The sequence below is a fragment of the Cinclus cinclus genome, chromosome 18 (assembly GCF_963662255.1).
Source record: "Cinclus cinclus chromosome 18, bCinCin1.1, whole genome shotgun sequence".
Taxonomy (NCBI): domain Eukaryota; kingdom Metazoa; phylum Chordata; class Aves; order Passeriformes; family Cinclidae; genus Cinclus; species Cinclus cinclus.
In genome coordinates, this window is record NC_085063.1 from 9,672,543 (window position 1) to 9,699,687 (window position 27,145).

The 27,145-nt window shown below is 45.9% G+C and overlaps 1 protein-coding gene across 1 annotated transcript; it reads left to right on the forward strand.

The window, feature by feature from the left end:
• The first annotated feature begins 3,472 nt into the window (after positions 1–3,472).
• CHRNA4 (cholinergic receptor nicotinic alpha 4 subunit) lies at positions 3,473–24,466 on the forward strand. Its single transcript, XM_062505359.1, has 6 exons — positions 3,473–4,121; positions 5,297–5,448; positions 8,953–8,997; positions 9,090–9,199; positions 17,728–19,108; positions 24,341–24,466. Exons 1-6 carry the CDS (start codon positions 4,061–4,063, stop codon positions 24,464–24,466), a joined length of 1,875 nt encoding a protein of 624 aa, XP_062361343.1. The 5' UTR covers positions 3,473–4,060.
• The last annotated feature ends 2,679 nt before the right edge of the window (positions 24,467–27,145 follow it).

Below are 27,145 nucleotides of genomic sequence, written 5' to 3' on the forward strand. Positions count from 1 at the left end.
GTGGGAGATGCAGCTTTGGAGCATCTCAGAGGTGTTGGCACACCTGGGTTCTCACTGGGGGTCAGGTTCAGCAAAAACATGGCACTGCCTTGGTCTGCAGGGTCTGGTCAGTGCCATGAGGGTGCTCCACGGAATAATAAGAGGATATGGTAGAATTCTGTGGCTGAAACACCTCCACTCCATAGCCAGTTTCCAAGAAGACGAGAAGCCTGGAAAAGCCTGAGCTTCATAATTATATCCACTGCTTCAGAAATAATCATTCCTACATTTACAGGCAGCATCTCTCCCTCCTCTCTGTGTGCTCATTAGGATTTGAATCCCTTTAATTTCCTACACTGTTGTTTTACTCTTGTTCTTACTCCCATGCAGGTGTCTCAGCTCCCCTGCATGGCCAAAAGTCTCTTACACAGTAAAAAAATCTTTGATTTAGTTAAAAAGGTCTTTCAAACCCTTCTGCCACTTCAGAAACAAACTGAAATGAATATGAATAAATCAGAGTCACTCTTGAGAGGCCAGCAGTACCTCGCAGGTTTCCCCAGAGGCAGATGGAGCCTGCTCTGCTCAGGAACAGCTCTGCACATCCCTCTGCTCTGCTCATTTCAGTGCACATTTCACTGAAAGGAGATCTCTCCCTTTCACTGTTGGTTTTCTTCCTTCTGCTTTTGCTCCACCTGAAGCTTCTGTTGATGACAAAGCAGTTAGGAACAGGAGGGGGAAATCTTTGTCACAGGAACTGAGAGACAAGGAAAAAAAATCCTGATCCCTTTTGGATGCAAAGATGGTGTTTGTCAAGCATTCCATTAACCTGTGCTGTCCCCTGTGCCAAGCCCAAATGGGCAATGGGTAAGGAGATATTATCATTATAATGCTTCACTCTTGTAGATTTAAACATCCAAATGACATTTTACAAAACAAACAGAGGCCAAGGGCTTGCCCTGGAGGGCTGGCTGTGTCATCCAAGACAAGATCATGGAGAGAGAGCAAATTCAAAGGAAATGTGCAATCCTAGGATTCCTTGGCAGCGCAGCTGCTTCTGCCTCCTTGAACAGCTGAGATTTTTCAATATTGAATGAGTGATGGCAGGAGAGGGGACTTAGACACAGTTTATGTGCAGGCATCCACCTCTCAGGGACCTTCAACCAGCTTCTGCCACTGCCTTTTATAGAATAAAAATTATTTGAGACAGGGTTAAAGTAGACAAGGGGTTTGCAGGACCTGTGGAATGCAAGAAGGCACAGTCAAGATTTACCAGGTCCTTGCAAAATCATGGAATTCCACTAAATGGCTCAGAACTGAGCTTGTTACTGGCTATCCCTTTTTCCAAGGACAAGTCTGAGATTTCACTGGAAGCCATGGGGGAACATTGCCTTGTTTCTCTTTTGTTCCATCTAGAATCTTCAATAGCTGGGATGTTTCAATCAGCTTTTTGAACATCTGGATCACCTAAATTATCCATGTCTTTCTTGGACAAAGGGAGATAATAAAAATGAGGAGATTCAGAGCTAGGTCTCTGGAAATCAGGCTGGAGTTGCAGCTTTCTATGACTATAAAAAAAAATCATTAAAGCTTTTAAATGGCATCTTTTGTTCCAGTCAGAGTCCCTTGCACATGTACCAGTGGAAGTCATCACCTTCCAAATACACACAGGAGCTGATGGAAATTTTGTTATGGCCCAATGATGCAGAAAGAAACTGGCAGTGAGATTTAACAAGGTCACTTGAAGGCACAGAAACCACTGTAAAATATGCTCATTCCCCACATGGCCAGTGAAGTGAGGGATAAACGTTTCACTCATAGGAAATAGTGATTTATGATTAATTTCCAAAAGAAGGAAATCCTTTTTTAATCAAAATAATTTATAGGGTTAATCTAAAGGCAGTGTTTGCTTGCCAGCATGGAAAGCCAGGCAAGGTGAAGATGGATGGGGTTTGTCCATGGGATTTGAATCAGCTCTGCACAGGAGGGCCTGTAGTCAAGGATACCTGTATTATTTATGGCCAAGGTTTTCAAAAGGGAATAGTTGATCTTGCATCCCTTGGGTCTGGCTGCTCAGTGTGTGACCTGTGCAGAGCACCAGCCTTGCTGAAAAATGGCCTCAGAAATCCTATTCCCCACTGTTTGCTGTGTTTGGTGCTTGTGGCTGGATGTAGGTGGGCAGAAACCCAGGATTCCCTCATTTAATTCTGCTGGGCAGAACTGAGAAGGGCTGGACATAACAAGGAGTACAAGAGCCTGGAGACTTCAGATGCCACAGAGGAAAGGTGTTTAAAGAAATGCTAAGAGGTTTTGTTTTTTGTGGTTTTTTTAGCTATTTTGGGAATGTGTGGCTGCAGTAGGTGACAGAGTGATGCTGTTTTAACCCTGGTGAGGAGTGATTGCCCCTCTGCTCCCCTGTTACTGGAGGTGCTCAGAGCTGAACAGGAGCTGGCTCTCAGGATGTATCCCACGCTCCAGCTCTGAGTTAATTTGATCTCACGTCTGCTTCTTATTAAATTAATGCTGGATGGTTCCCTGGAATGAGCACTACAGATTTTTATAGCATATCACAGGTGCTCAGGTGAGAGTCAGGACTCCGAAAGCAAAGCAGGCAACTGTATAGGAGTCCATAAAGTGGGAAAATATGGTGTGGTTTGGCACTGGATAGGCTGAAAATTGCTAAGGAAGAGATCAGATAAGAAAAACAAGGCAAGTTTGATACTACACTGACATTATTTATAATCTCACTACAGACCTGATTTCTCTTGTGACTTTAATCCTGCCCATTTGCTGTGAGCAATCTATTATATTGAAAGATATTTGAGATGCTTTGGGAGTAGGGAAATTATTATACATAAAATATGTAGTTAATATTATTAGAATAGACTGATTAATTTTGCAGCTGGCAACACTACCCCTGCCTGAAAATTAAATCCATTTGCTATCCGTGTAGAAGTAATTGTATTAATATCAAAGCTAGTTTTGAAATAAAATGGGGAGAGCTCCACTCCATGCCTCCCATGCAAGGAATCAGGGATGTGAGATGAAGGGCTGGAGTGATAATTCCCTGCTATTACAAGGAGTTATCCTTTCCTCCACTAAATTTTCAAGACTTCAGTAGAGTTTTTTGTGATGTATTTAAGGTACATTCAAACATACAGATAAATTCAGGTGACCTTGTCTCGGTCTCACCCCTGGTTTGCAATATTTCCTGCGGGCAGACACTGGTATTTGTATTTGTACTACGTGTTTGCACAGCACCAAGCACAGCAGACCCTGTTCTCATGGGCAGGTTCATCACTCCAGTAATTATTGATAGCAAAGATACATGCCCAAGCCAGAAATATCTCAGTCTAATTACACCAGAGTGATTTTGAAAAGCAGTTGGACGAGATTAAAGAGACAGCTTTCATTAATTAAGAACTGTTTGGGCTTCCGGTGCTATAAAGATCCCAGCTGGCCCCATATCCACCTCTGGCTGCAGCTGGGCTCTGGATCTCCCCCTTTATTTCTCCTGCAAAAGTTTTCCTCCCTGCAGCCTGTTTGCTGGACCGCAGGGATTCTCTCCTCCTCCTCCTCCTCCTCCTCCTCCTCCTCCTAAGCAGGAGGTGGGCAGTTCTGACTACATTAAATATACAAACACGCTGTGCTCACTCCGAGCATCATCGGTGGCCCATCAGCAGCAAAACCCGAGCGAAGGCTGCCCCAAGGGCTGGGGGAAGGCTGAAAGCAGCAGCAGCAGCAAATAAAGCATCAGCCAAGCCAAGGAGGAAGGGGAGAGGAGCAGCAGGAGGAGGCTGGGCACCCCATGCTCTCACAGGAGCTCTCTGCAGCCCTTGCACATCACTTGTGAGTAAACCAGCAGCAGCGTCCCAGCAAAGAGCATCCTTCGAGGAGGAAGAGCTAGAAGAGAGAAAAAAAAAAAATAAAAAAAAAAAAAACACAACAAAGCACCAGCTGCTATCCCTTCCCAGAGGGAGAGAGAGTGAAAGGAGTTTAGGGGAATGAACCTGGAGGATCCAAAGACTCAGAGTGGAAAAGTTGCCCTGACGGGAGACTCTGCGCACTAAAGCTCTGCTCCACGATGGGATTTCTTGTGCCTAAGGGAAACCTCCTCCTCCTGCTGTGTGCCAGCATTTTCCCCGGTAAGTTTGAGAAAGCTCTTCTCCCCTGCTCCGCTCTTCAGCTCTTTCCTCCCTTTCCCCTCTCAAAGACACCTTGCGGAGACCAGCCCCTGTCCGCAGGGAATTTCCCTGACTCCTCCACCCTTCTGCCCCATCATTTCTGGTCTCCTGAGCACCAGCCTCTGCTGAGCAGCGCTTTGCCCTTATTTTCTGCTCCTTGTCTGATTTGATGGAGAAAGGGTTAAAGCCGCCGTGGGAAGGGGACAGCAGGGGCTCAGCATCCTGCTTCTTTCCTGCGCTTTTCTTCCCTGGGTAAAGTGTGTTAATGTGTCTCGGGGCTACAGCTCCGGCTGGGGAGAGCACAGCCGGCGCTCAGCTAATGCTTCCCTTTGTATAATCCAGGGCAGCCAAAGACTAAGTAGAAGCCATATTCCACGAGGGACGTGGGGACAGCCCCCGGCTCCCTCTCCCCTCTGTCGGGGAGCCGGCACAGTAGTGCAGCTCCTCCGGCAGCCCCTGGATGAAACGTGGCTTTAATTTTTAAAAAAACCACCAGGCTCCTCTGACACCTCCTGGAGCCTACGAGTGGGGTCAGGGCCGCTCCTTGCAGCCTCCAACTTTTAAAGTTATGCCTGAGCAAAAGTGGGATCTTGTTATCCAACTTGTGCTCTCCACCATCCTCTTGCTTCTCCCACTGTTTTTGTGAAATATCCACTAAGCAGGTTAAAGACCTGAATTTCAGTCTGCCTTTTTTTCCCTGATACATGTAATGCCAGTTTTCATCTGTAAATCTGATCCAAAATCCCTATCTCCCAGCAGGAGGCTGCTTTTTCCTTTTTGGCTTGCCTTCCTAGCATCGCTCTTCCCTGCTTGCAGACTCCAGTGCTAGATACTTGCTGCAAAGTGGCCGTAAAAATTAGACCAGATTCAGGGAAGAATGGCTCATGTAATGCTTTCAAAAAGGTATTACTGGTGCCCCCACCTTCTTCAGGCCAGTCCTGCTCTGTAACAGTGGGTGAAAAGAGTGAGGAATACCTGGCAATGTCAGGATAGAGGGAAGAGAGATCAGCTGAGTAGCATCACCCTCCTGTGTGTCCCCAAGTGCCCATCGCTGTGGTTTGCTGGAGTTCCCCTCTGGACAAGGCTCCAGCTATGCCAGCCCATGGACCTGCAGGTGTTTCATTCCTTCCCCACAGCCTTTGGCCATGTGGAGACCCGAGCCCACGCAGAGGAGCGGCTCCTGAAGAAACTCTTCTCTGGTTACAACAAGTGGTCCCGTCCCGTGGCCAACATCTCGGACGTGGTCCTCGTCCGCTTCGGCCTGTCCATCGCCCAGCTCATCGATGTTGTAAGCGCAACCTCTTTGTGTCACAAAGGCCAAGATTAGCCAGGCTGGGGCCCAGGAGAGGCCCCTGGTTCATGTGGGCTTTACTGACTGATCCAGGGTTGGGTTGGGAAGGCTCTGCCCTCAGTAGAGAAGAGTGATCATGCAGGCAGACCTGGTGGAACATGGGGTGACTCATGTGAGTAGCTGATCATCAAAGTGGATCCTTTACTCTTCATTTACTACAGGCAAAATCCCAAATTCCCTGTCAAAACCCATGGGAGTGATCACAGCGGGGCGGTGGAGCTGCTGGCATAAATGTCAGAGAATTCTGACAAAAGAATAAATCAAATACCTAATTTGCAATTTGAGCCATGATCATTAACACTGATTTACACAAGCTGATAGGGACAGTGCTCTGCACACCTTGGGAAGAGAGATTGGCTGAAGAGGTTTCTGCAAATGAAAGTTTTGAGGGTTTTTAGCTAATCTGGCAGACATTAACAAGAAAATTCTTTCTGAGTGTTTGCTCAGATAGAAGTCACACGTGTGCAAATTGCATATGCCCTGTACAAAACAGAGTGGTGTGCGTGCAGACTGATGTGCACTGAAACTGTATTTAAGGGATTTTTCTGGCACAGTGTGTTGGGGTCAAGTGCTGGACAAAGGAGGTCCCTGCAAGGCTGCAGATGCCAGACACACTCACAGGCTTTAGAGCTTGTGCAGATCCTGCTCCTGCCTTTTCCTCCTTCCTGTCCCTATTTGCACATGGCACTTCCCAGGACAGTGTCCGTGCAGCTGCACACTGCTTGAGCAGGTATTGGGCTGGCTTTCATAGAATAGTTTGGGTTGGAAGTGACCTTTAAAGACCATCTTGTCCAACCCCTTTATTTTTCAGAAGAGGGGACTCTCTGTCACTTTTTGCTGTAGTCATGTGTTACAATGAAAGTGAGGGGTGATAATGTCCCAGCCCTGGAAGTGCTCCAGGCCAGTCTGGATGAGGCTTTGATCAGCGTGGTCTAGTGGGAGGTGTTGGAGAGGTTTGGAAATGGATGAGCTTTAAAGCCTCTTCCAATACAAACCATTCTGTAATTTTTCTGATAATGGAAAGAATAATGAAACCTAAAGACATTACTGGCGTGGGACAATCGTAGCAGATGACTATCCACATAGTTTCATATTTTGAAATCAGATTTTTGAGATGAAAAGGAAACAGCTGAGATGGTTCAGGAGGTGGGGAATCAGAGAGACCAGCTTCTGGAGAGTCTCATCTCCTCATGCAGAAGTCATCCACTTCCAGCTTTGCAGCACAGCAATGGTCTCCCATTCCCCTCCTCACTCTTACTTCAGCCTGAGGGATCCAGGGCTGTTTGCAGTTGCTAATGTTGAAGTTGCATGGTTATCTGAATAATTGATAAGACTAAAGATGAGACATTAGTGACTGTGGAGGCATGAGACAGACTTTCCATTATGCAGCTGCTGAATCGTGGAAGAGAGGGGATCAATATACCTGCTTCAAAGTGCTTTCCCAGTTTACTTAAGAAAAATTAATCTTAAGACTGTGTCAGTGGTTAGAAGTGCAACTTGCAGGCAGAGCTGTGTCAGGACCTGTGGGCATGGCTGGAGGAGAGTTCTCACCCTTCCTGCCCCAGCCTGCAACTGGTGACCCTCCTGCCACCACTGTGGCTCTTCAGCAACTCTCCCCTTCCCGACAGTGACAGTTTTGGTGCAAACCCTGCTGCAATTGTTAGAGACAATGCTCAGCTCCCAACGACAAGGAGTCTGAAAGGCAAATCAGAGCTATATTCAAACCCCAGCTCCTGCTGACAAAAGCTGGGGGCAGGGGAACAGAAATCAATGGGGAACTCTACCTTCCTGCATGTCCTTACCTCACCCTGGATTGATGAAGATTTTCTGAGACCAGAAATGAGGGGGGAGAGATCAAATATGTGTCCAGGAGCAGCCACAGAGAGACACACTTGGACTCTGTGCAGGACCTCATGTGCTGTGTTCACCTTGAGAGAAGGGGCCAGGTAGTGCAGCACCCCCGTGGCTGTGCAGTCACCTCTGTCCTCTGGGCTGGCTCCATGAGGAGCATCCAGCTGCACCAGCTGAGGAGGAACTTGGTCATTAGCACATTGCAAACCCCTCTCAGATAATGCCATGGGACTGGAGTTGTGCTTCACTCGGGTCAGGAGGATGGTGTGGTGATGGGCAGGAACTTCCACAAAGGGTAGTCCCAGGGAGGAGAATTCCAGGAAAAGGCAGCATCTGCTACACCAGCATGCCCAGTGCAGAGGCTGTGGTGGAGACCCTCAGGTGCTTGAATTGCAAAGTGGTAAGAGAAGCAAGTTCTCAAGGATTTGTCCAGGTCATGGCATTCTTCATCTCCAATTGGCACCCAAAGAAGCAGCTGGATATTTTCTCTCCCTTTGTTTCTCAGTGGAGTGTTTTTGTATTCCTCCTTCCTCTGTGTGCTTCTGGCCCCTAACCCCAGAGAGAATCTCTGCTCAGGTTTTATATCTGGTGCCACAACAGCAATGAGGCGGCTCAGGGAGAAGGAGGCAGAGTTTTTCCCCAAACTTCCTGGGTTTTAATGTTCATAATCAATCCTGAACTGCCACAAGTGCAAGGTTGATGATGAGCAGTTTGCTGTCAACCGAGCCCTGCCAACTCAGCTGGGTATGATGCCAGCCAAGACAAGAGATAAAAAACCCCACACAAATAAACCCTGAGCTCTGGTGGGACACTTAGTCAGAGCAGCATTAGGCTCTGCCCCACGTAATTCATCTGAGTTACTTACAGAGGGCACAAAAGACAAGCAGCAAACAGTAATTAACTCTACTGCAGTGCTGGCAGCATTATAAATGCCTGACATTATTTAAATATGTATATACAGTCCTACCTTCCCATACTATTTGTGCATAGAGTTGGGAAAAAGTCTACCCATTGATGGAAATACACCAGGCTGCCCAAAAATTCCATGTCAGCAGAGCAGCTGGGGTTTAATCAGTAGTGCCATGAGTTCATGTATTTGGTAGAAGGAAAAATGCTGCTGAGCTTCCTGTTTCCAGAACTGTGTCCATGGGTAATGTTTCACAGGAGAACACCCTTGCAGAAGAAGCTGAGCCCTGGAATCCACTACACGTGTGTGAGTAAGGGTTTATATATCAATCACTCCCTTCCTTCAGTGCTCAGGTCAAAGGCAGGCTGGGGAGCTTTTTCCTCTACCTGGAATCTTCATCCCAGGCTGAATCCATCAGCACTGAGTAAAACCCTAATAAATTCCAGTCCATCTGCTCACAGGATTGCTTAGGTGCAGGCTCAGCTGTTCAGTGGTATCGGACAGCTGTGCCCTGTCCTGTGTCAAATGACAGAAACATCTGCTTTTTATTTCCAAGATGGAACTTATATTTATTGCAGTGGTGATTTGTAATTACGCAAATTAAATACAATTAAGGGAAATTAAGAGGGTTCTTTGGGCCTCTTAATCTGCTCCTGTAACCAATATCCGATCTTGCATTTCAGGATGAGAAAAATCAAATGATGACCACGAATGTGTGGGTGAAGCAGGTGAGCACCCCCAAATATGTGTTTTTTCGTGTTTCTTTAAATTTTTTTTCTGCTGAACTCTCCCAGCTTCACAACCATCTCATTTTTGGCAGGAGTGGCATGACTACAAGCTGCGCTGGGACCCCCAGGAATATGAAAATGTCACATCCATCAGAATCCCCTCAGAGCTCATCTGGAGGCCAGACATTGTCCTTTACAACAAGTGAGTGTGAGCTCTGTGACCAGAGGGCAAATTCATCCTTGCAAATTTTCTCTCCTCATGAGGTTAAAGTGTTTCCTGCAATTATTCCACTTTATTTTGGTCTCTGTGGTCAGAGTTCATGTAGATTCTATAACATGCCTTAAGTGACATGACTGACATTCATCACAGGGCTTTGCTCTCCTAATGATCCTTTCTCTGGGCAGCCAGTTTTGTTGGGAGGTGCCAGGTATTGTTTTCTCTTCACATGTCAGATGCACAATTAAGCTGGATTTGAGCTTTCAGTCCTCTTCAATTTCATTTCACCCAGGAGCTCTCCCCTAATTCATCACCATCAACTGGAAAAGCCAATTACTGAGGATGGGCTTAAATGAGGAAAATATGCTGAAGCATGTCAGGTGTGGCTACAAACAGGCATTTCAGGTCAGCTAAATACCATTTTGGAATGATTTCTAAATAGGTATTTGTTCCTCATAGGGGATGCTTGGAACCTGTCCCTTGTATGGACACTTCCTAGGGAGCAGGTTGTGGTTTTCTTTCTTTCCTTTGGAACCTGTTGATATTCTGGGAAATGCTGCCCAAGTGCCAAAGCTGTTTCCTCCCTGGAGCCCCCACCACAGCTCTCCAGTCTCCCAGGATGTCAGATATCCCAGTCCCCCAATCCAGCACAGGCCCCAGAGAAAACACTTGCTGCAGGCATCAGAGAAAAGCATCTTTGCGTGTGGCTGACACTCAGAGAAAACCCTCACAGCAGCAGCCAGGCTTGATTTTAATAAACAGTCACCTGGTTCTAGCTTGATATGATTTTGCTTCTCTTTAAAAACCAAAATAAATGGCTGAAGCTGGAATCTGCCCAGGGGTTTGTGAGCTTTGGAGACTACAGGGGCTGTTATCTTTCCCATTAGCTTGTTCCTGCTCCTCAGTGGTGTTTAGCGATTGCAAACCTCTTGGAAATCACTGCATCCTCACTGAGCACCTTTCAGAGATTAGCCCAATGGAAATTACTCATTCAGAGGCACTTGGACCTTCCTGCCCTCCAGGGACACACTCTGAGCATGAGTATTGCAACTCAACTGCCTCACTTGGCAGCCAAGAAAAAAATAATGTCCTTGTCATTCTCATTGTTTAATTAATGACAATGGCAAGGATTATTATTTTTGGAGCTTCTGGTGGTTGTGGTAGACCACGGTGCCAAAGGAAATGATGTGGCACAAGTCCCCACATGATCTTTGTGAATCAAACCAACCTTTTGCTGGAGCTACTGGCACAGAAGAACCTGATGTGTCACCTCTGCTTCCTCTCCCTTGGGTCAACACAGCTGATGAGGATGGTCCATGCAAGGAGGGGCCTGGAAATAAGGAATCACAAAATAGCAGAATGGTTTGGGGTGAAAACGATCTTAAACATGATCTCGTTCCACCCCCTGCTATGAGCAGGGACACTTTCTACTAGACCAGGATGCTCAGAGCCCTGCACAACCTTGCCTTGAACACTTCTAGGGGTGAGGAAGACTCCAGGAGACCTTGGTATCCTTTAGGTCTCTGGACATTTTGGAGTTTCATGCTGAAGACATCCCCCAGATGTCCAGGACACCCAGACCCTGAGCTGGGCAGCCTTTGGCTCCTGCCCCTCACACGCTCTGCCCCTCTGCCCTCCTGTTGCAGTTCACTGTTGCTGTCACTTGAGTCTCTACACGGGCTCCAGGGCTCTGATCTCCTGGCCACAGCAGCTCCTCCAGAATCCTTGTCAGCCTCTTCTGGGCAGTGAGAGTCTTTCAGTCCTGCCCACCTTATTGCTCTGACTTGCAGTAGCAAATCTGACTGTCCTGGGACCTGCTGACACAGGGACATCTCACGCCCCAGCTCCCAAATCCAAGCTGCTTCCCAGCCTTGATCCATACCTAGCATTAATAACCATGTGTTTGTCTGTTGGTTGTCATGAGTCTATCATGCATTTTTAATTGGTTACTTTATCCATGAATTAAACATGGATGTAAGCAAGGCACCAGACATTTGTGGGTTTCCATTAGTTCCACGTGTCTTCAGTGTTATCTTTTCCTTTCTCTTTATGCAAAATTTTTTCTACCCTGAAATGTTCTTCTCTCTTCCACCTAACTTCCTACCAAACACACCCGGAGCTGCAGTCAGTATCTTCATCAGGCTTCACATCTTTTAGGGACTGCAGTGCAAATGAAAGGCAAAACCTTCAGGGTGATGGGACGCCAAGGTGAGGCTCTTGTGCATGGCATTTCACCAACTGCATTTCCAGGCAGGGCTTCTCAGCTGGAATGACAGCAATGAGCCATGGTGATGCTAACAAGGAGTCCATCTCATATTTTACACACACGTATATAAATACATAGTTTACAGGGTGTTTAACATAGGTGCACATGATTCTGGGTCCCTGAGAGCAAGAGAATGTGCAAAGAAACCTTGGTGGAAGAGAGTGAGAGGCCACACTGACCTTTTGCTGTCTTCAGGCTGTTTAGTGTGACTTAATTATTGCTTATCACATGCTCTGGAAGAAATATGGCATTTCTGTTTGGGATGGACTCTTTTAGGAAAGATTATACAAATATCCCTTCTGCTGTATACAGAAATGGTAAAATTTCAATTTCTTTCAGATTTACATCTTCAAGGAAACCTAACCCTTTGTTGTGAGGTTACTCTCATATCTTGGCTCATTATTGTAAAAAACTTTCCATTTACCCACTCTAGAGACCCAAATTAAATCAGTAAATTCAGCTGGTTTGGCCTGGAGACTAAATGTAGTTGTCAGCATTCATAAGGAATCTGAAAGCAATTTAATATCCTACAGGGAAATTAATATGCTGTTGAATTTTCAGGCTTGATGAGATAAGTTCCAAGATTCTGCAAATAGTTCCTACTGAATGTGACATAACTTATGTATAACAGAGGAATATGAGTTCATAGTGAAGCAACAAAGCCTCCTCTTTGCCAAGAAACCAGGCTGTTCCTTATCTGAGGTTGTAAAGGCTCTTCAGGCACCACCAAATCATTTCTAAATGAATTATCTAATCCTCTGCATTGATTTGTTTTTCCATTCATGAATGGCTTGAAGCGCATTTTAGTTTGTTTTTGCTTCTTTGAAGTTTAAAAAACAAATTGCATTTTTTTTTCTAATGAGGGAATAAGCTCTTGGGGTTGTATTTTTTGTGGTGGTTTATTGTGGGGTTTTTTTTTAGTGTGTGTTGGGGGTTTTTTTTGGTTTTTTTTTGGTTTTTTGGTTGGATTTTTTTTTGCTTCTCCACCACTTTGTTGAATCACTTGTTCAACATAGGAGCTCCAGAGGAGAAACCCCTGAAAGCACAGGTTTGCATCCAGGTGCTTCAGCTGCTAAAAGCTGCCCAGGCAATCCAGGCCCATGTCCTTGAGCCTAATGCTGGTTTTCAGCTAGACAGTCATGGTATTCTCACAGCATTTGTCTCACAGCCTGGTGATTGTAAAACCTGGGAAGAAGCTACTGGGAACACTGAGAATTCTGAAGTTTCTTTTTTCTCAGTGCTTTTGGGGGTTAACTGTTCCAGAAAGTAATCCCTGCCTTAGACTCCACAGTTACAAAAAAAAAAAATCAGATGTGAAGGAAAATCAAATACACATTTCTGTAATTAGGAGTAGGACATATCTTGAGGAACTCACCTAATGATAAAATGGACACAAAGGGACTGGGTAATAAGATCATCTCTCAGGCAGCTTTTGAAAATCATGGAAAAACAAAGAGTTCTTTTGAAAAGTACTGTAGCAGCTTGTTCTCCTGATCTGTACTGTGATGCCTGTAACCAGTTAGACTTATGGAGTAACACTGGCTTCATCCCAAAGCTTTTTGGAGGAGAAATACCAAAAGATGCCCCAGTGCAACCTTTAAATTTGGAAACATGCTTGACATTTTTCTTTGTGGGCATTGGCACATACTTCATCATTGTGCTCCAGCTGTATTTATAATATTCCAAAAAAGTCACCAATTCATTCTTCAGCTCTCCTGATTCTTCTGGGAGGTTCAGTGGTTGTTTTTCTGGAAAGGGATGTCGTCAGATGCTTTGAGGATTGCTGCCAAGCTGTACCCAGCAGCACAGGAGCTGATAGAAGGATCTACAGGAGGGATCTCCCTCCTGGGCTGTGGCTCTGCTCACACCCAAGGGCTTCTCCTACCACTCTGCCAAGGACAGAGCAAGAGCTTTGCCTTCAGAGTGATGGCGAGGATCCTTGGCAAAGGGGAGGATCAGAACAAAATGCACCAGCCCAGCACAGCCAGAGCCTCCTGGGACACCTGTGCTCATCCCATTGGCGTGGCACAGCCTTTGCTGAGAGTGGTGCCTGTTTTGCTGAGCAGAAATCACAATATCATTGGTTACTGCTGGTTTCTAAACACCCAAACCGAGCAAAAGCTGGGACATGGCTTAAAGAAATCCCATCAGTGCACACACATCTTGCCCTGGGCACCAAAGAAGTTTTGTACCCAAGCTGCCAAAACCCTGGAGATATTTAAAACCCCAACTGGGTAAGGTCCTGGTCCTCTTGTAGCTAACCTGCTTTGAGCAGATTGTTTTGGGCAGGAGACAGTTCAAGAAGTGCCTTCCAAGCAGTGCATTTGAGTAGCACAAAACTGTAGTTAAACAAAATATTTTCTGGTTTCCCTTTGGAGAGAATTTTAATCTGAACATTCCAGAAGCATCCCTTTAATGTGTACCAAAAGGGTGCAGGCTCCCTTGTAATACTACAGTTTTTCTTTGTTACTGCTCTTTGATGAGAAATGCTTTAAATGAGGACATTCTACTATATCCATATATGTGTACAGACAATTTTCAGGCTTTTAAAGGTCTGTTTGGATTTAAATTGCATCATCAGAAATTAAAATAAATGCGTGCCTCATTTACATGCATTCTAAGAACACTTAATTTTGTGAGATAGTGTATGTCCCAACTGCAGGAAAATAGAAAGTGAAAAAAGAAAATAAAAATTCTCTGTCAGCAGAGCTTTTTAGTGGAGCATGGCTGGTAGATGTCAATAAAGCAATGCCATCCTTAAACCCTTATAAATTTTGGAGATTTAGAAGAGCAGCCTTTATTCTCAAAATGAGAAATCAAAGGCTGCAGCCCACAGCAGCTTTTCCTTGGGAGCAAAATAAGTAATTGTCTTCTCTCTTTCTTGGTGTGCACTGCTGTGTTTGACATAAAAAGGTAAGAGCTCCAGTTCTTTGTTACTGGCATATTTTTAAAGCTGTCAGGTCAGAGTAACCAGGAGAGCCTGACTATCTGAATTCTCCAGTTCTTGTGATGTTTGCCTTGCACTCACGCCTTCTTCCAAATGGATTTTCATGACAACTGTCACAACAGAGTGGTCTCCACTGAGTGAGATGAGAACAGGCTACTGCTCTGAAGGAAAGTCTGCAGATTTTCCCTGTCCCACTACATCAGGTCTCCCACCTGCCAGTCTAAGGCAATATTCACGTGGTGCATTCAAGGCTGTAGGAGCAGGAATGGGTTTTCCCACAGCAAAGCTGTGCAAAAGAACACAGGCTTTCCCCAGCCTCCCAACTGCAGACTGTGTTTGCGGTAGGTTGTCTCACCTTCATCCCTTGGAGGAGATTGGGGAAAGACTTTGGAAGGCACTCAACAGCCAGGTGACCTTGTTTGCTCCCTCTCTCATGTGGAGAGGAGCAGAATCAAAGTCACACGCAGGAGGGGACAGAGAATCTCTCCAGGCTCCCCTGCATGGGCAGGGTGCCAGCAGGCACAGCTTCCAGTTCAGTAAACATATGCTTGAAGGTCCAGTGTGGGTGGAAATCTGAGGGAAGGAGGCAAAAATATGTGGATGTATGAAGGGTGAGACAAATGGGAACACTGTATTTGCATGATGTGGCTGGCTGGGATATATTCTATGTACACAGTATGGCTGATTTACTCTGCTTACAAATTCCTCTGCATTGAACTGCGATGAGAAGTCCAAACACACTGAGTAAAGTCAGGAATTCCTTCATAGTCCTGGTAGGCTGGTGAGGCAGAAGCATCCCAGGGTGTTTTATGGCTCCTCAGAGTCAATAACTGACTAAATCCAGGGAGATGTTCTGCAGCTGGTTTCACTCCTGCCATGGCACTGCAGCAAAATCCAGCCTGGAAGGCAGTGCCAGTGTTGCTTGAAAAAATATGTGAGCCGAAGAGGACCCAGGATGAAGCCGGGTTTGTTAGGTGAGCAATTAAAAAAAAAAGATCATTAAAAAGCAGATGATTTACAGAAACAAGTGGTACACAAGATCTGCAGCATTACAATGATTCCATCTACACTTGCAGAAGAGGAGTGTGGTGATCACACAGAAACTGCAAAACTGCCAGGGGAAGCATTTCAGGGAATGAAACACAGTTACATGAATTATTATCATTCCTGGATGCCATTTTAACAAGAGTTTGGTGGGGTTTTTTTCCCAAAAAAATTTCTAAAGAAAAATGCACACCTGAGTTGCTTATCCAGCCACTTACTGGTCTGCCTAAGAAGGGCAACACTCATAGTGGATGCACATAATCCCTTTTCTCTAATAAGATCCAATTAAAAATATTGTTCCATTAATGAGTAATTTAATCATGCCTCGGAGATATCATTAAATGCAGAATCAGATTCCAAATTCCTACTGAGATTTAAAAAGAAAACCACCAAGAACAGCAAGCATGGGACTGTTACTTGCTGTGCATGTTTCATGTCTCAATCTGGAAAAAAACAGGACAAAAAAAATATGGTGGTTTCCATCCAAATTATATGTTCTGGAGTATAAATTAGATTTAAGAAGGAAGAGGTAAGGCAGGAGCTGGATGGACTGTACAGTGTCTCAGGTTTGTTTGCTTCAGAGTAGATCATGATGCTGATTTTGTCTTAATCCCTTTGTGAGAGTCTTGTATGTAGTTTCCACCCTTTTATATATTTTTTTTTTTTAGGCGTTTTAGATCTTTAGGAAAAAATCCTGTTTACAGGTGGCACTGTCACCTTTTGTGTTCTTTTGGCTCTTCCAAAATCTGCCCCAAAGAACATTAAGAACAAAGAACAGTTTAGTAAAATCTGGTTCTCCACCATACAAGAATTCTGAGTTTATTTTTCCATTAATTCAAGCAACCCAGAAAATTGTCTCAAGGACATCTGGGCTGTGATCCTAAGGACTGGGGATCTTTCCATCTCTGCCCAGAAACAGCATTAGCCAAGGCAGCTCAGCAAGTGCCAGATCCTGCCACTATTTCCCAATACTACACCAGTCTCATTTTTAGGATGTTTCACAGGGCAAGGGGAAATATGTGATGTGAGTTGTGAGGCCCTGGCAAGGCTGCCCAGAGAAGCTGTGGCTGTCTCATCCCTGGAATTGTTCATGGCCAGATTGGTGCATGGGGCTTGGTGCAACCTGGTCTAGTGGAAGGAAGAAAAAAAAAAAAAGAAACTTCCAGGGCAGGTAGTTGAAATCAGATGATCTTTAAGGTCCTTTCCAATCCAAACCATTCCATGATTCTATGAAACTACCCAAAAGTACTTTTTTTTTTTCTTTTTCAATTTTACTTATAAATGAATGGTCTCCTAAAGAAATTAATTTAGAAAGTTCCTGTGCCTTCTGCAGCTTGAGGAGCCCTGCTGGATCACCCATGTGTTGATGATCTTGCTGCTGGTGGGCAGGAGGAGAAGTGTGCCCCTGTCACTGCCTGGCTGCTGTCAGGGCACATCTGGGAGCAGCAGAGCAGGGCCCAGGGATTTTTGGCAACTGCCAGGAACGTGGCTGCAGGCTGGGCTGGCTCCAGCAGGAAGCACGGGGCAGGAGCAGAGAGCTTTCTATCTATATCAGCCTGAATAATTCAGCTCAAGGTTTTAGCAGAAGCTCTCTCCCCCTGCGCAGCCTGCCCTTTGTCTGGCAGTGCTGCTGTTTGTAACTCGAGTTCTTCCTCCAAAAGTCTGGAAAATATAATTCATTCATGCAATTCTAAGACAAAGTCCTGAGCTGTTATTTATTAATCTGATAACACCCAGTTGAGGGTTCCTGTGAGAAGACACCACAAAAGCCAATTCTCTTCCTGACTGGGAAACCAAAAGATTAATGTTCACTATTCCTATTAATAGGATGTTCTTGCTGTTTTTCACATAAAAGGCTGGGTGATTACCCAATACTTTCATTTTTAGCAGCTGTCACAAATAATTCTGCAGAGCCGACAGCTATACTATCTGATAGCACTTCCTCCCATCTCTAAAACAAACTCAACCCATTCCAGAGCACATCTCGGACACCTTTGGGGAAAACCTGCGTACAATCACATCAAGGAACTGACTTATGCCAGGGAAAGGCTGACATGTGCATGAATTCCAGGGCTTGAGTAAGCCAAGAGCTCAAAATGCACTGGACAGAGTAGATGGGTCTGGTGTTTGGAAATGGTGTGCCCCTTGCATCTCTCAGGTCATTTGGAAGCCAGGCACTATATGTCCTATTTCCTTAACAGAGTTGACATGTCCTGGAGAAGTCTGAGCCTTTTTTTATTTTCCATCTGTCCCTAGTGCTGATGGTGACTTTGCAGTCACCCACCTGACCAAGGCTCACCTCTTCTATGACGGGAGAATTAAGTGGATGCCCCCTGCTATCTATAAAAGCTCCTGCAGCATCGATGTCACCTTCTTCCCTTTTGACCAGCAAAACTGCACAATGAAGTTTGGCTCCTGGACCTACGACAAAGCCAAGATAGACTTGGTGAGCATGCACAGCCATGTGGACCAGCTGGACTACTGGGAGAGCGGGGAGTGGGTCATCATCAACGCTGTGGGCAATTACAACAGCAAGAAATACGAGTGCTGCACAGAGATCTACCCCGATATAACTTATTCCTTCATTATCCGGAGGCTGCCTCTGTTTTACACCATCAACCTGATCATTCCCTGCCTGCTGATCTCCTGCCTGACCGTCCTGGTCTTCTACCTGCCCTCTGAGTGTGGAGAGAAGATAACCCTGTGCATCTCCGTGCTGCTGTCCCTCACTGTGTTCCTGCTGCTCATCACGGAGATCATTCCGTCCACCTCCTTGGTCATCCCTCTGATTGGGGAGTACCTCCTGTTCACCATGATATTCGTTACCTTGTCTATCATCATCACGGTCTTCGTGCTCAACGTGCACCACCGCTCCCCCCGCACCCACACGATGCCGGACTGGGTGAGGAGGGTTTTCCTGGACGTGGTGCCACGGATCCTTTTCATGAAACGTCCCTCCACAGTGAAGGACAATTGCAAGAAGCTCATTGAATCCATGCACAAAATAACCAACGTGCCGAGGCTCTGGTCAGAGATGGACGTGGAACCCAACTTCAGTACCTCATCCTCCCCCAGCCCCCAGAGCAATGAGCCATCACCCACCTCCTCCTTCTGTGCCCACCTCGAGGAGCCAGCCAAGCCCCACCCCATCTGCAAGTCTCCCTCTGGGCAGTACTCGGTGCTGCACCCAGAGCCCGTGCAGGTGACCTGCTCCTCTCCACAGCCCTCCTGCCACCCCCTGAGCGACACCCAGGCCACCTCTGTCTTGAAAGGCAGGTCACTGAGTGTCCAGCAGATGTACAGCCCCAACAAGGCAGAGGAGGGGACGATCCGCTGCAGGTCCCGGAGCATCCAGTACTGCTACCTGCAGGAGGACTCTTCCCAGACCAATGGCCACTCCAGTGGCTCTCCAGCGTCCCAGCGGTGCCACCTCAATGGGGAGCAGCCCCAGCACAAGCCCCCTCAGTGCAAGTGTAAGTGCAAAAAGGGTGAGGCGGTCGTCACAGCTGCCCAGGGGAGCAGGAGCCGTGCGGCCAAAGAGCAGCACCTCGTGCTGATGTCCCCAGCCCTGAAGCTGGCAGTGGAAGGGGTTCACTACATCGCGGACCACCTGCGGGCCGAGGATGCGGATTTCTCAGTGAGTATTCCAACAAAGCCTGCTCTCCTTCAGAAAGTCAAAAATGAGCTGCTAAGGGAGCCACAGCAAGCCTTGAGCTGTGCAGAGTGGGGACATGTTGAGGCAGGCTCAGCCATGCCTCAGTTGTGGGTTTTGCCCACTGTAGGCACAGCTGGAGATGTCCTTGGGGTCTTGGAATGAGGGCCAAGAGGGCAACACAACCAGGTCATGCTCAGGGCTGCTCTAGAACCATGAATTATCCAGCAGAAAATAGGAGTAAAGTTGTTGTTAGGAAGCAAAGAAGCAGTTAGGTTTGTAAGAGACCCAGAAAAACGCAGCCATCTCACAGGAACAGAGACTTATTCCTTATTTAAGCCTCTGACAAACGGGGAATTCACACTCTCTGCTTTTCATTAATCACTGACTGTGGAGCCCAGGAAAGCAAATTGCCCAAGTAGGCTGTGGGTGTGGGAAGCTGTAGTAGTGTGGGATACTGCAGGGTCTGTTTAGCTTGGCTCATTATCCTGATGTGATTACTCATTAGTGGACTTCCACTGGAGCAGTTGGCTCTGTGCAGGGAGGTGAGGGAACAAATTTCCTGCTTATTCTGTGGGGATAAATATGGCTATAGATAAAGGGAGTAGAGGCTGAAAGGATTTTTTTTTCGTGGAGATAGTGATGCACATAACAAATGCCACGTCCTTTCACAGCTCTTGTAGCTCTTCCCTGCAGGACTATGGATACTGTGTGCTAGTAATGATGGCCTTAATGATGGCCTTAATGAAGGGAGGCACAAGATAACCTGAAGTTAGTCATCTTATTGAAGAAAAGTGTTATCTACCTTTGTCTGGGCTGATCCATTTGCAAAAGGTGCTTTTTAGCTTTGTCTACAGTTTAAATTTCTTAAGCTTTAGAATCAGTGCAAGTCATAGTGTGTTTATACAAGACTCCCTGAACATGCAGAGTGTCTTTTATTTGCATTTTTCACAGCACTGAACAGCAGCAAGAAAAACTTAAATACTACTGTCCGTTTCTGTACTCTTTGGTATCATAGTTAAGGGCCTCTGTTTTTCGATGGATTTTGCTTCACAGCATCCCTTTGAGGAAGGAACTGTTAATTCCTTATGTTGAGGAGTTACAGCCAAAACACAAACTTTCTATTCAAGGTCACAGAACAAATCTGTGGCAGAGATGGGCTGTGAATCCTCATCTTCATTAGTTGCCAGTCCAAAACTCCTTGCCAGGGTAAAGCAGTTCAGAAGCACATTAGGAGTACAGGAATTAAACTTTGCTCTCTCCCTCTGGCAATAATCACAAGTAAACCCTTGGATGTCAGTTGAGTTTAGCTCAATTTTTTCCCCATGGTGCAAATGAAAAAATATTATACCAATAATACTTCCCATTTCAAATGATTCTCCCTGCTGAGCTGGTTGGTGTTAACAAGAATGGACTCAATTAATAATTTGAGTTCCTTCCTCTTAATTTTTTTTAATGAACCAGTCTTCAGAAGCCACAAATTTTCTTTTGATACCTTCTGCTGCTCTTCCCTCTTGAAACTAAGTGATCATCCTGCGAAGAAAGCTATTTACAGCACTAAACATCAAAAGTAGAAGAAAAGGAGCAACTTTGAGTCTTTGGTCTCTGACCCAAGCTCCTGCCAGCCCAGGCTGAGAGGAAAGGCACCAGGAAAACACCCAGCAATGAGCTGTGGGCAGGTTGTGGGCTCCCCTGGGCACTTGGGGTGACCTTTCTCCACTGTTCCACAGCAGCTGTGGTTGGCACAGAAGGCTGAGCTTGAGTTTCCAGATAGAAGGGATAATGCTGACTCCGTTGTGGGACTGCACTATTTTCTCTCTCTGGACTCAAGTAACATAAATTAAGAAAGCACAATTTTTTTTTCTCCCAGTGCAAATGAAAAAGAAGAAGGAAAATGATCTGGAGCTGAAACATGCTGTGAGGAGCAGAACGGATCTAATAACTTGAGAATTTATTGGGGGGAAAAATGAGTACTCAGAAATTTGCTTTCATCTTAAAATCAAATTGTGGTATTTCTTCATGGAAGTCTTCAATAAATCTATCAGCAGGCACTTCTTGTGCTGCTGCTGAGACACATCTAGCTGTCTTGTGGGCAATATTTCCAGAGACATTCACCTTCCCAGAAGGAGAACAGAGCTTCTTTTAAGTTCCTGTCTTTTTTTTTTTCTTTTCTTTTCCTTTTTTTTTTTTTTTTTAATTTTAATTTCCTCTAAGGCTCCATTGCCACAGGGGCAGTGCTTCTAAATTAAAAGTAAATAGCTCATTTAATTAAGTGCTCCAGCGAAGAGAAAATGGGAAATGCAAGAGGCAGTTGTTTGTTACAGAAAGATATCTGCAAACAATTCAGGCACAATGGGGCACTGGGGAAAACGCACAGCGGAATTGTCCCAGCGTATGATGGAAATGCCATTAGAAATTAATTACAGACTGAAAGGCAAAACAAGTTCCATGTGACACAACAGCTAAAATAACCAGCCACCACCAGCACCATCTGGGAAGGCGTTCTGTCCATGGCTGTGTGCATCTGTGGAATACTCTGATATGAAGGCATTTAAAAATAAAATGAGAAGGACTAAAGCTGAGGGGGAGGAAACAGGATAATCTCACAGGGTTATTTTTAACAAAGTACAATAAAACCACCTGGGACTGCTCTAATCTGTGTTGCAGACTCTGGGTCCCGGGGATCAGATGTCACCGAGGCACCTCAATCCTCCACTCAAATCCTGAGGCTCAGACCCACAGGGAGCTGCACCAGGGCAGAGCTGCACATTCCCACTTTTCAGCAGTTTGAGAGTGGGCGAGTCAGCTGGTTCTTCCCCGATTGCTTCCCGAAAATAATTCTGAGTGAGCTTCTTAAAAACTGGTCAAAAGAGAGGTCAGGAGTTGTGGTGGCAGATGTTGGCAGCTGCATGGATGTCAGAGAGATGTCTGCGGATCAGACTCCACGTGGGCTGCTGGACCACGAGGAAATGCTACAATTGTGGCAGAACACAAAACAAAAAATCCAGATCATTTTCTCTCCCTTATCCCCTTTCTTTTTTTTTTTTTCATTATCTCCCCATAATTTCCAATTTCACCCTCTGTGCTCTCAATCTGAAGCTGGATATTGATTTTACAGACATCTGATGCACTCTCAGCCATCGTTTTCAAGATGGGCTCAGTATTTCTGCAGACACCATTACATTAGAAAGCAAATTCCTGTCCAAGTTGCTCTTCCCCCACTTTCCTCTTTGCTCACAGAGAAACTTGTCGAGTTTCTTTTCTTTGTGTGATCTAGCACTTACTTTAACTAGCATAAATATTCAAAGAAGGTTATTTTATCAGAATGAGGCATTATTGATTCAATTCAGCTTTCCAGCTGAACATCAGGTGGGAAATTTCAGATTTGCTTTTTATATTGGTTACATCATAAGACATTAATCCCATAAAAACAATCATCCAGGGCTTGCTTAGATGCCTTTCTCACGAGGAATTTTAAGCATCAGAAACTCCAAGTCTCAGCAAGTGGTGAACAGATCAGAAAATAGATGCAGCAAAAGGGAGTTATCCACTGAGCTCTTATCACAGCATTGTAGAATCACAGAATGGTTTGGATTGGAAGAGACCTCATTTTTAAAGCTCATTTCATTCCACCTGCCACAAGCAGAGCCCCATCCAACCTGCCCTTGAACTTTCCAGGGCTGGGGCAGCCACAGCTTCTCTGGGCAGCTGTGCCAGGGCCTCAGCACCCCCACAGTAAAGGTTTTCTTCCTAATTTCTAATCTATAATACCCTGTTTCAGTTTAAAGCCATTCCTTCTTGTCCTGTCACTACATGATCTTATAAATTTGAATAAATTACATTTCACAACCCAAGGAAATTATAGAAGCTTGGATGAGAGAATTCCCTTTGGTTTCAAGGGTGAATATATATATATTTTTTTTACTTATCCTAATTACAGATGGTTGTGCAGAAGGTTGTACAATCATAAGATAACATGATTCTTCCCAAGAAGGTGACAAGATGCAGGATAAGCCTGATTGTTTTCTCTGCCTATTCCGTAGTAAAGTCTGGCTTAATTCAATGCTAGTTTTAAAATAAATCTGTCCATTGAATGAAAACATTGAACCCATTCTTCCGCTTTTGACAACGTTCAGGTGTTCTTGAAATTGAAAATGCTTTGTTCAGAGAAAATATAATATGGTCTCCAATGCATGCCTCATTTCCCAGCTCACAAAGCTGCTCACTGAGCCAAGGAGCTCAGCAACACCTCTGTACCTGTGGAAACATCCTCTACTGCAAATGGCATTTACTGATACCTGCTTTTCTTCCTTTACCAAAATGCATTTTTGGCAGCTTTGCTGTCCCTGTCTCCTTTCACCACTCACAGCACTGGGGAGGTTTGAGTGGGCTCCTGCTGAGATGTTTTCCCCAAAGAACAAGGCAGTGTGCTGAATTTCAGCCCTTGGGTCTATTAATCACCAAGTGGGGAATTGTAGGAAATCATAATGGGTACAGTAATATCAAATAGAACTTTACCATCTGCTCAGGCCTCTTTCTGGGAAAGAAATTAATAGCAACAATGTAATACAAGAGGTTTATATATATATATATATATATATATATATATGGTTTCTTAATGAAGCAGTCATTTACCATTTCTGCCTCTTGGTACTGAACCTCCCCAGAGAGGAATTGCTGGAAAATTCACCCACAGCAAGGCAAATATGGGGAAAAGGAGGGTGAGGGTACTTCAATTTGCTGGTTCATTTTCACTGCTTATTCACCCAAAGCTGTAAATCCTTTCACAGAAGAGTTTGTCTTTGCTAATCTGTAGGCAAATCTTTTTATGAGCATGGGGAAATGTATACTTTCTTATCCCCCACTGCCCCATCTTGAATCACAGCCTCATTTATACACCCAGTTACAGCTGCTGCTGCTGGAAAATGGGAGAGTGAGTGCGTAGATGACTTTAATTATCCACAGGGGTGTGTTATCCATAGAGATTTGTGACTTCACATGCACACCCCTGCAGTCTGGGAAACTCTCTGGTGATTGATGGAATAAACCTTTGCCATTTTAGAGGACCATTAAGTATCAGTGGGACCTCTCCCTACTGTCTCTGGAATTATATGAAAATATCCTACTTTGGAGTAAAGCTCTAAGAGTTTTATTTATTAAAATAAATTTTAATCTCCAGTAAAAATTAATAATTGTCCTCTCTTCTCTGTGTTCCAGGTGAAGGAAGACTGGAAGTATGTTGCAATGGTCATTGACAGGATCTTCCTCTGGATGTTCATCATTGTGTGTTTGCTGGGAACTGTTGGGCTCTTTCTCCCACCATGGCTGGCAGGAATGATCTAAATATAGCACCAAAGGGAATAAATTATTGTCCCACTATCCCCTTCTATGGATTTTAGTTCACCTGGAAGGAGGGAACAGAGAAATGGAGGCAGCCCTTTGAAAAATTCACTGCGTGTCCACACTTGAGCTGCTCCCGAGCTCTCGGGGGATCCTTTCTGAAGTCACATTGTTTTGCCAAGCCATTTTCATCTCCTCCATCTAATTTAGGGGAAAAGTTCTTATCGAAGTGTGTACATAGCATGGTGACATTCATTGGCATATACTCAGCAGTGTAAGAACACGAGCTTGTCCCTAGAGCAGCACAGAAAGGAGCTCTGCATCCACAAAGCAGCCCCTGGCAATAGCTCCAGTCACCATCAGCAGTTTCACTGTGCCCTGCCCAGTGGTTTTGCCCTGTCTTTCAGGACTGTGTGTCCCTGTATGAGCCATTTTATAAATAAAGTTCTGAATTTGGGATACCTGTGTAGGATGTGGTCTGCGTTCAGCTGGTACAGGCAGAGAGTCTGGAAAGGCTTAAATGACTGCTTGGGACCAACAGTGATCATTAGCACAGCAGATGCAGACTTTATACAGATTTTACTTTGGCCAATGCCCTCCAGAAACTGTGGAGACTGGGGCTGAATGAGGATCAGGCAAATGGAGAAAGGATTTGGGTTTAGGATTGGGACCACATTGGTAACACTTTAGGGTACTTTCAGAAGAAATCTGGATCCAAGTTATGGCTTCTGCAAAACAGCAGAGCTGACTTCAGAGCTCTCAGAGGCAGAAGGGCTTGTGAACATTTTATCAGTGTGTGCAGGCAGAGGCAGATGTGGTCCAAAAATCCAGCTGCCCCAGGACCTGCTGTGAGAGCACAACTCAAAGCCCAGGCTAGCAGCTCTGGGATCCCAGCACCTCTTCCGTGCCCCACAGCTGGGATTAGCACTCATGAGACTGTCTGGGCACTGGGAAGCTTACCCTGCCATGAATTGAGGGGAATACACACCAAGAGAGGCAGGCAGCTGTCTGGGGACCAGCACAGAAGATCCTGGTAGAAGCCAGAGCCAGGTGAGATGTGTGTCACCCCTGTGTGGTGGCCTGGCACATGAGGCTCGTTGCTGCCACACGGCTCAGTGAGCAGCACAGAGCTGCTCAGCCTTGTGACAGCAGAGCTGGAACAGAAACAATGGCTTTCAGAGACTTCTTTGAAATACCAGTTACTGCACTCAGCCCGAACAGCACAGGTTAAAAATCAATGCAGTCATCAGCCTGTGAGGCATCATCTAAGACACTACAACTGACCTCCGTGTTCACAGGCTCAGCCAAGTGCTTAAAATCTCTTTGGCTCACAAAGAAACCAAAGCAGCCATGGTTTGGGCCAGTTCTACAAAGAGCTGTGCTGGCACAGAGCGGGGTGGGAGGGAGGATGAGGGAGCCGAGCTGCTGTTCCTCACTGCTTGTTTTCAGAATGAAGAGAGACTCAGCCTTTGGAGATGCTAATTTATCCTTTTTCACAGTCAGTGAGTTTGCTTATGGCAATGAAAGGGAAAACAAACAGTCGAACATCTTCAAGGTCTAGAGCATTAATGTAGCAGCACAGCTGCAGTGTGTGCAGGGCTGCGACACAGGGCAGTGACACAGGGAGGTGACACAGGGCTGTGACACAGGGCTGTGACACAGGGAGGTGACACAGGGCAGTGACACAGGGAGGTGACACAGGGCTGTGACACAGGGAGGTGACACAGGCTGTGACACAGGGCAGTGACACAGGGATGTGTGTGCAGGGCTGTGACACAGGGCAGTGACACAGGGAGGTGACACAGGCTGTGACACAGGGCAGTGACACAGGGATGTGTGTGCAGGGCTGTGACACAGGGCAGTGACACAGGGAGGTGACACAGGGCAGTGACACAGGGCTGTGACACAGGGATGTGTGTGCAGGGCTGCGACACAGGGCAGTGACACAGGGAGGTGACACAGGGCTGTGACACAGGGATGTGTGTGCAGGGCTGTGACACAAGGATGTGACACAGGGCTGTGACACAGGGCTGTGACACAGGGATGTGTGTGCAGGGCTGTGACACAAGGATGTGACACAGGGCTGTGACAGTGTCAGCGGGGCTGCCTCCTCCTCTGTCACAGCCACCACGGCCACAGGGTGAGCCCTCCCCGGAACCTTTGCACATTTTGAGTGCTCTGGCAAAAGGATCATGAAGCTGGAAGATTTTCGACCCTGGGCACTGCTGGGTCAGGAGCATCGCATCACAGCAATTGTCCACAACAGCTGCTCAGAGCCACCCTTCCTCCCCTTCCTCCTCCTCCTCCTCCTCCTGAGCACATGGGAATCACTAGCAGCAGAGCAGGTGGGAAGCTTGGCTGTGCAGGCACATTTTTAGCAGTAAAAGCAGCAGTTTCCAACTGGGATGGAATCCGCAGCAGCTCAGGGCTCTGCTGACATCTCCCAGCAAACACGGGAGCCAAAGCCAAGCCAGGGTGGCTGGGCAGCAGGAGCTGCTGCTGGACCCTTAGGGCAGAAGGGAATGGCTTGGAGGCACCAGGAAAACTGAGAAAGATTTTAAGGACAGAATAAGAACCAAATGTTCAAGGTGACATATTGGGAGGTTCAGTAGGGACGGGCTGTCCTTTGTTCAGAGCAAAATGCTCATGTGCAATTTTCACCTTTTCTGCTCCAAGTTAAGG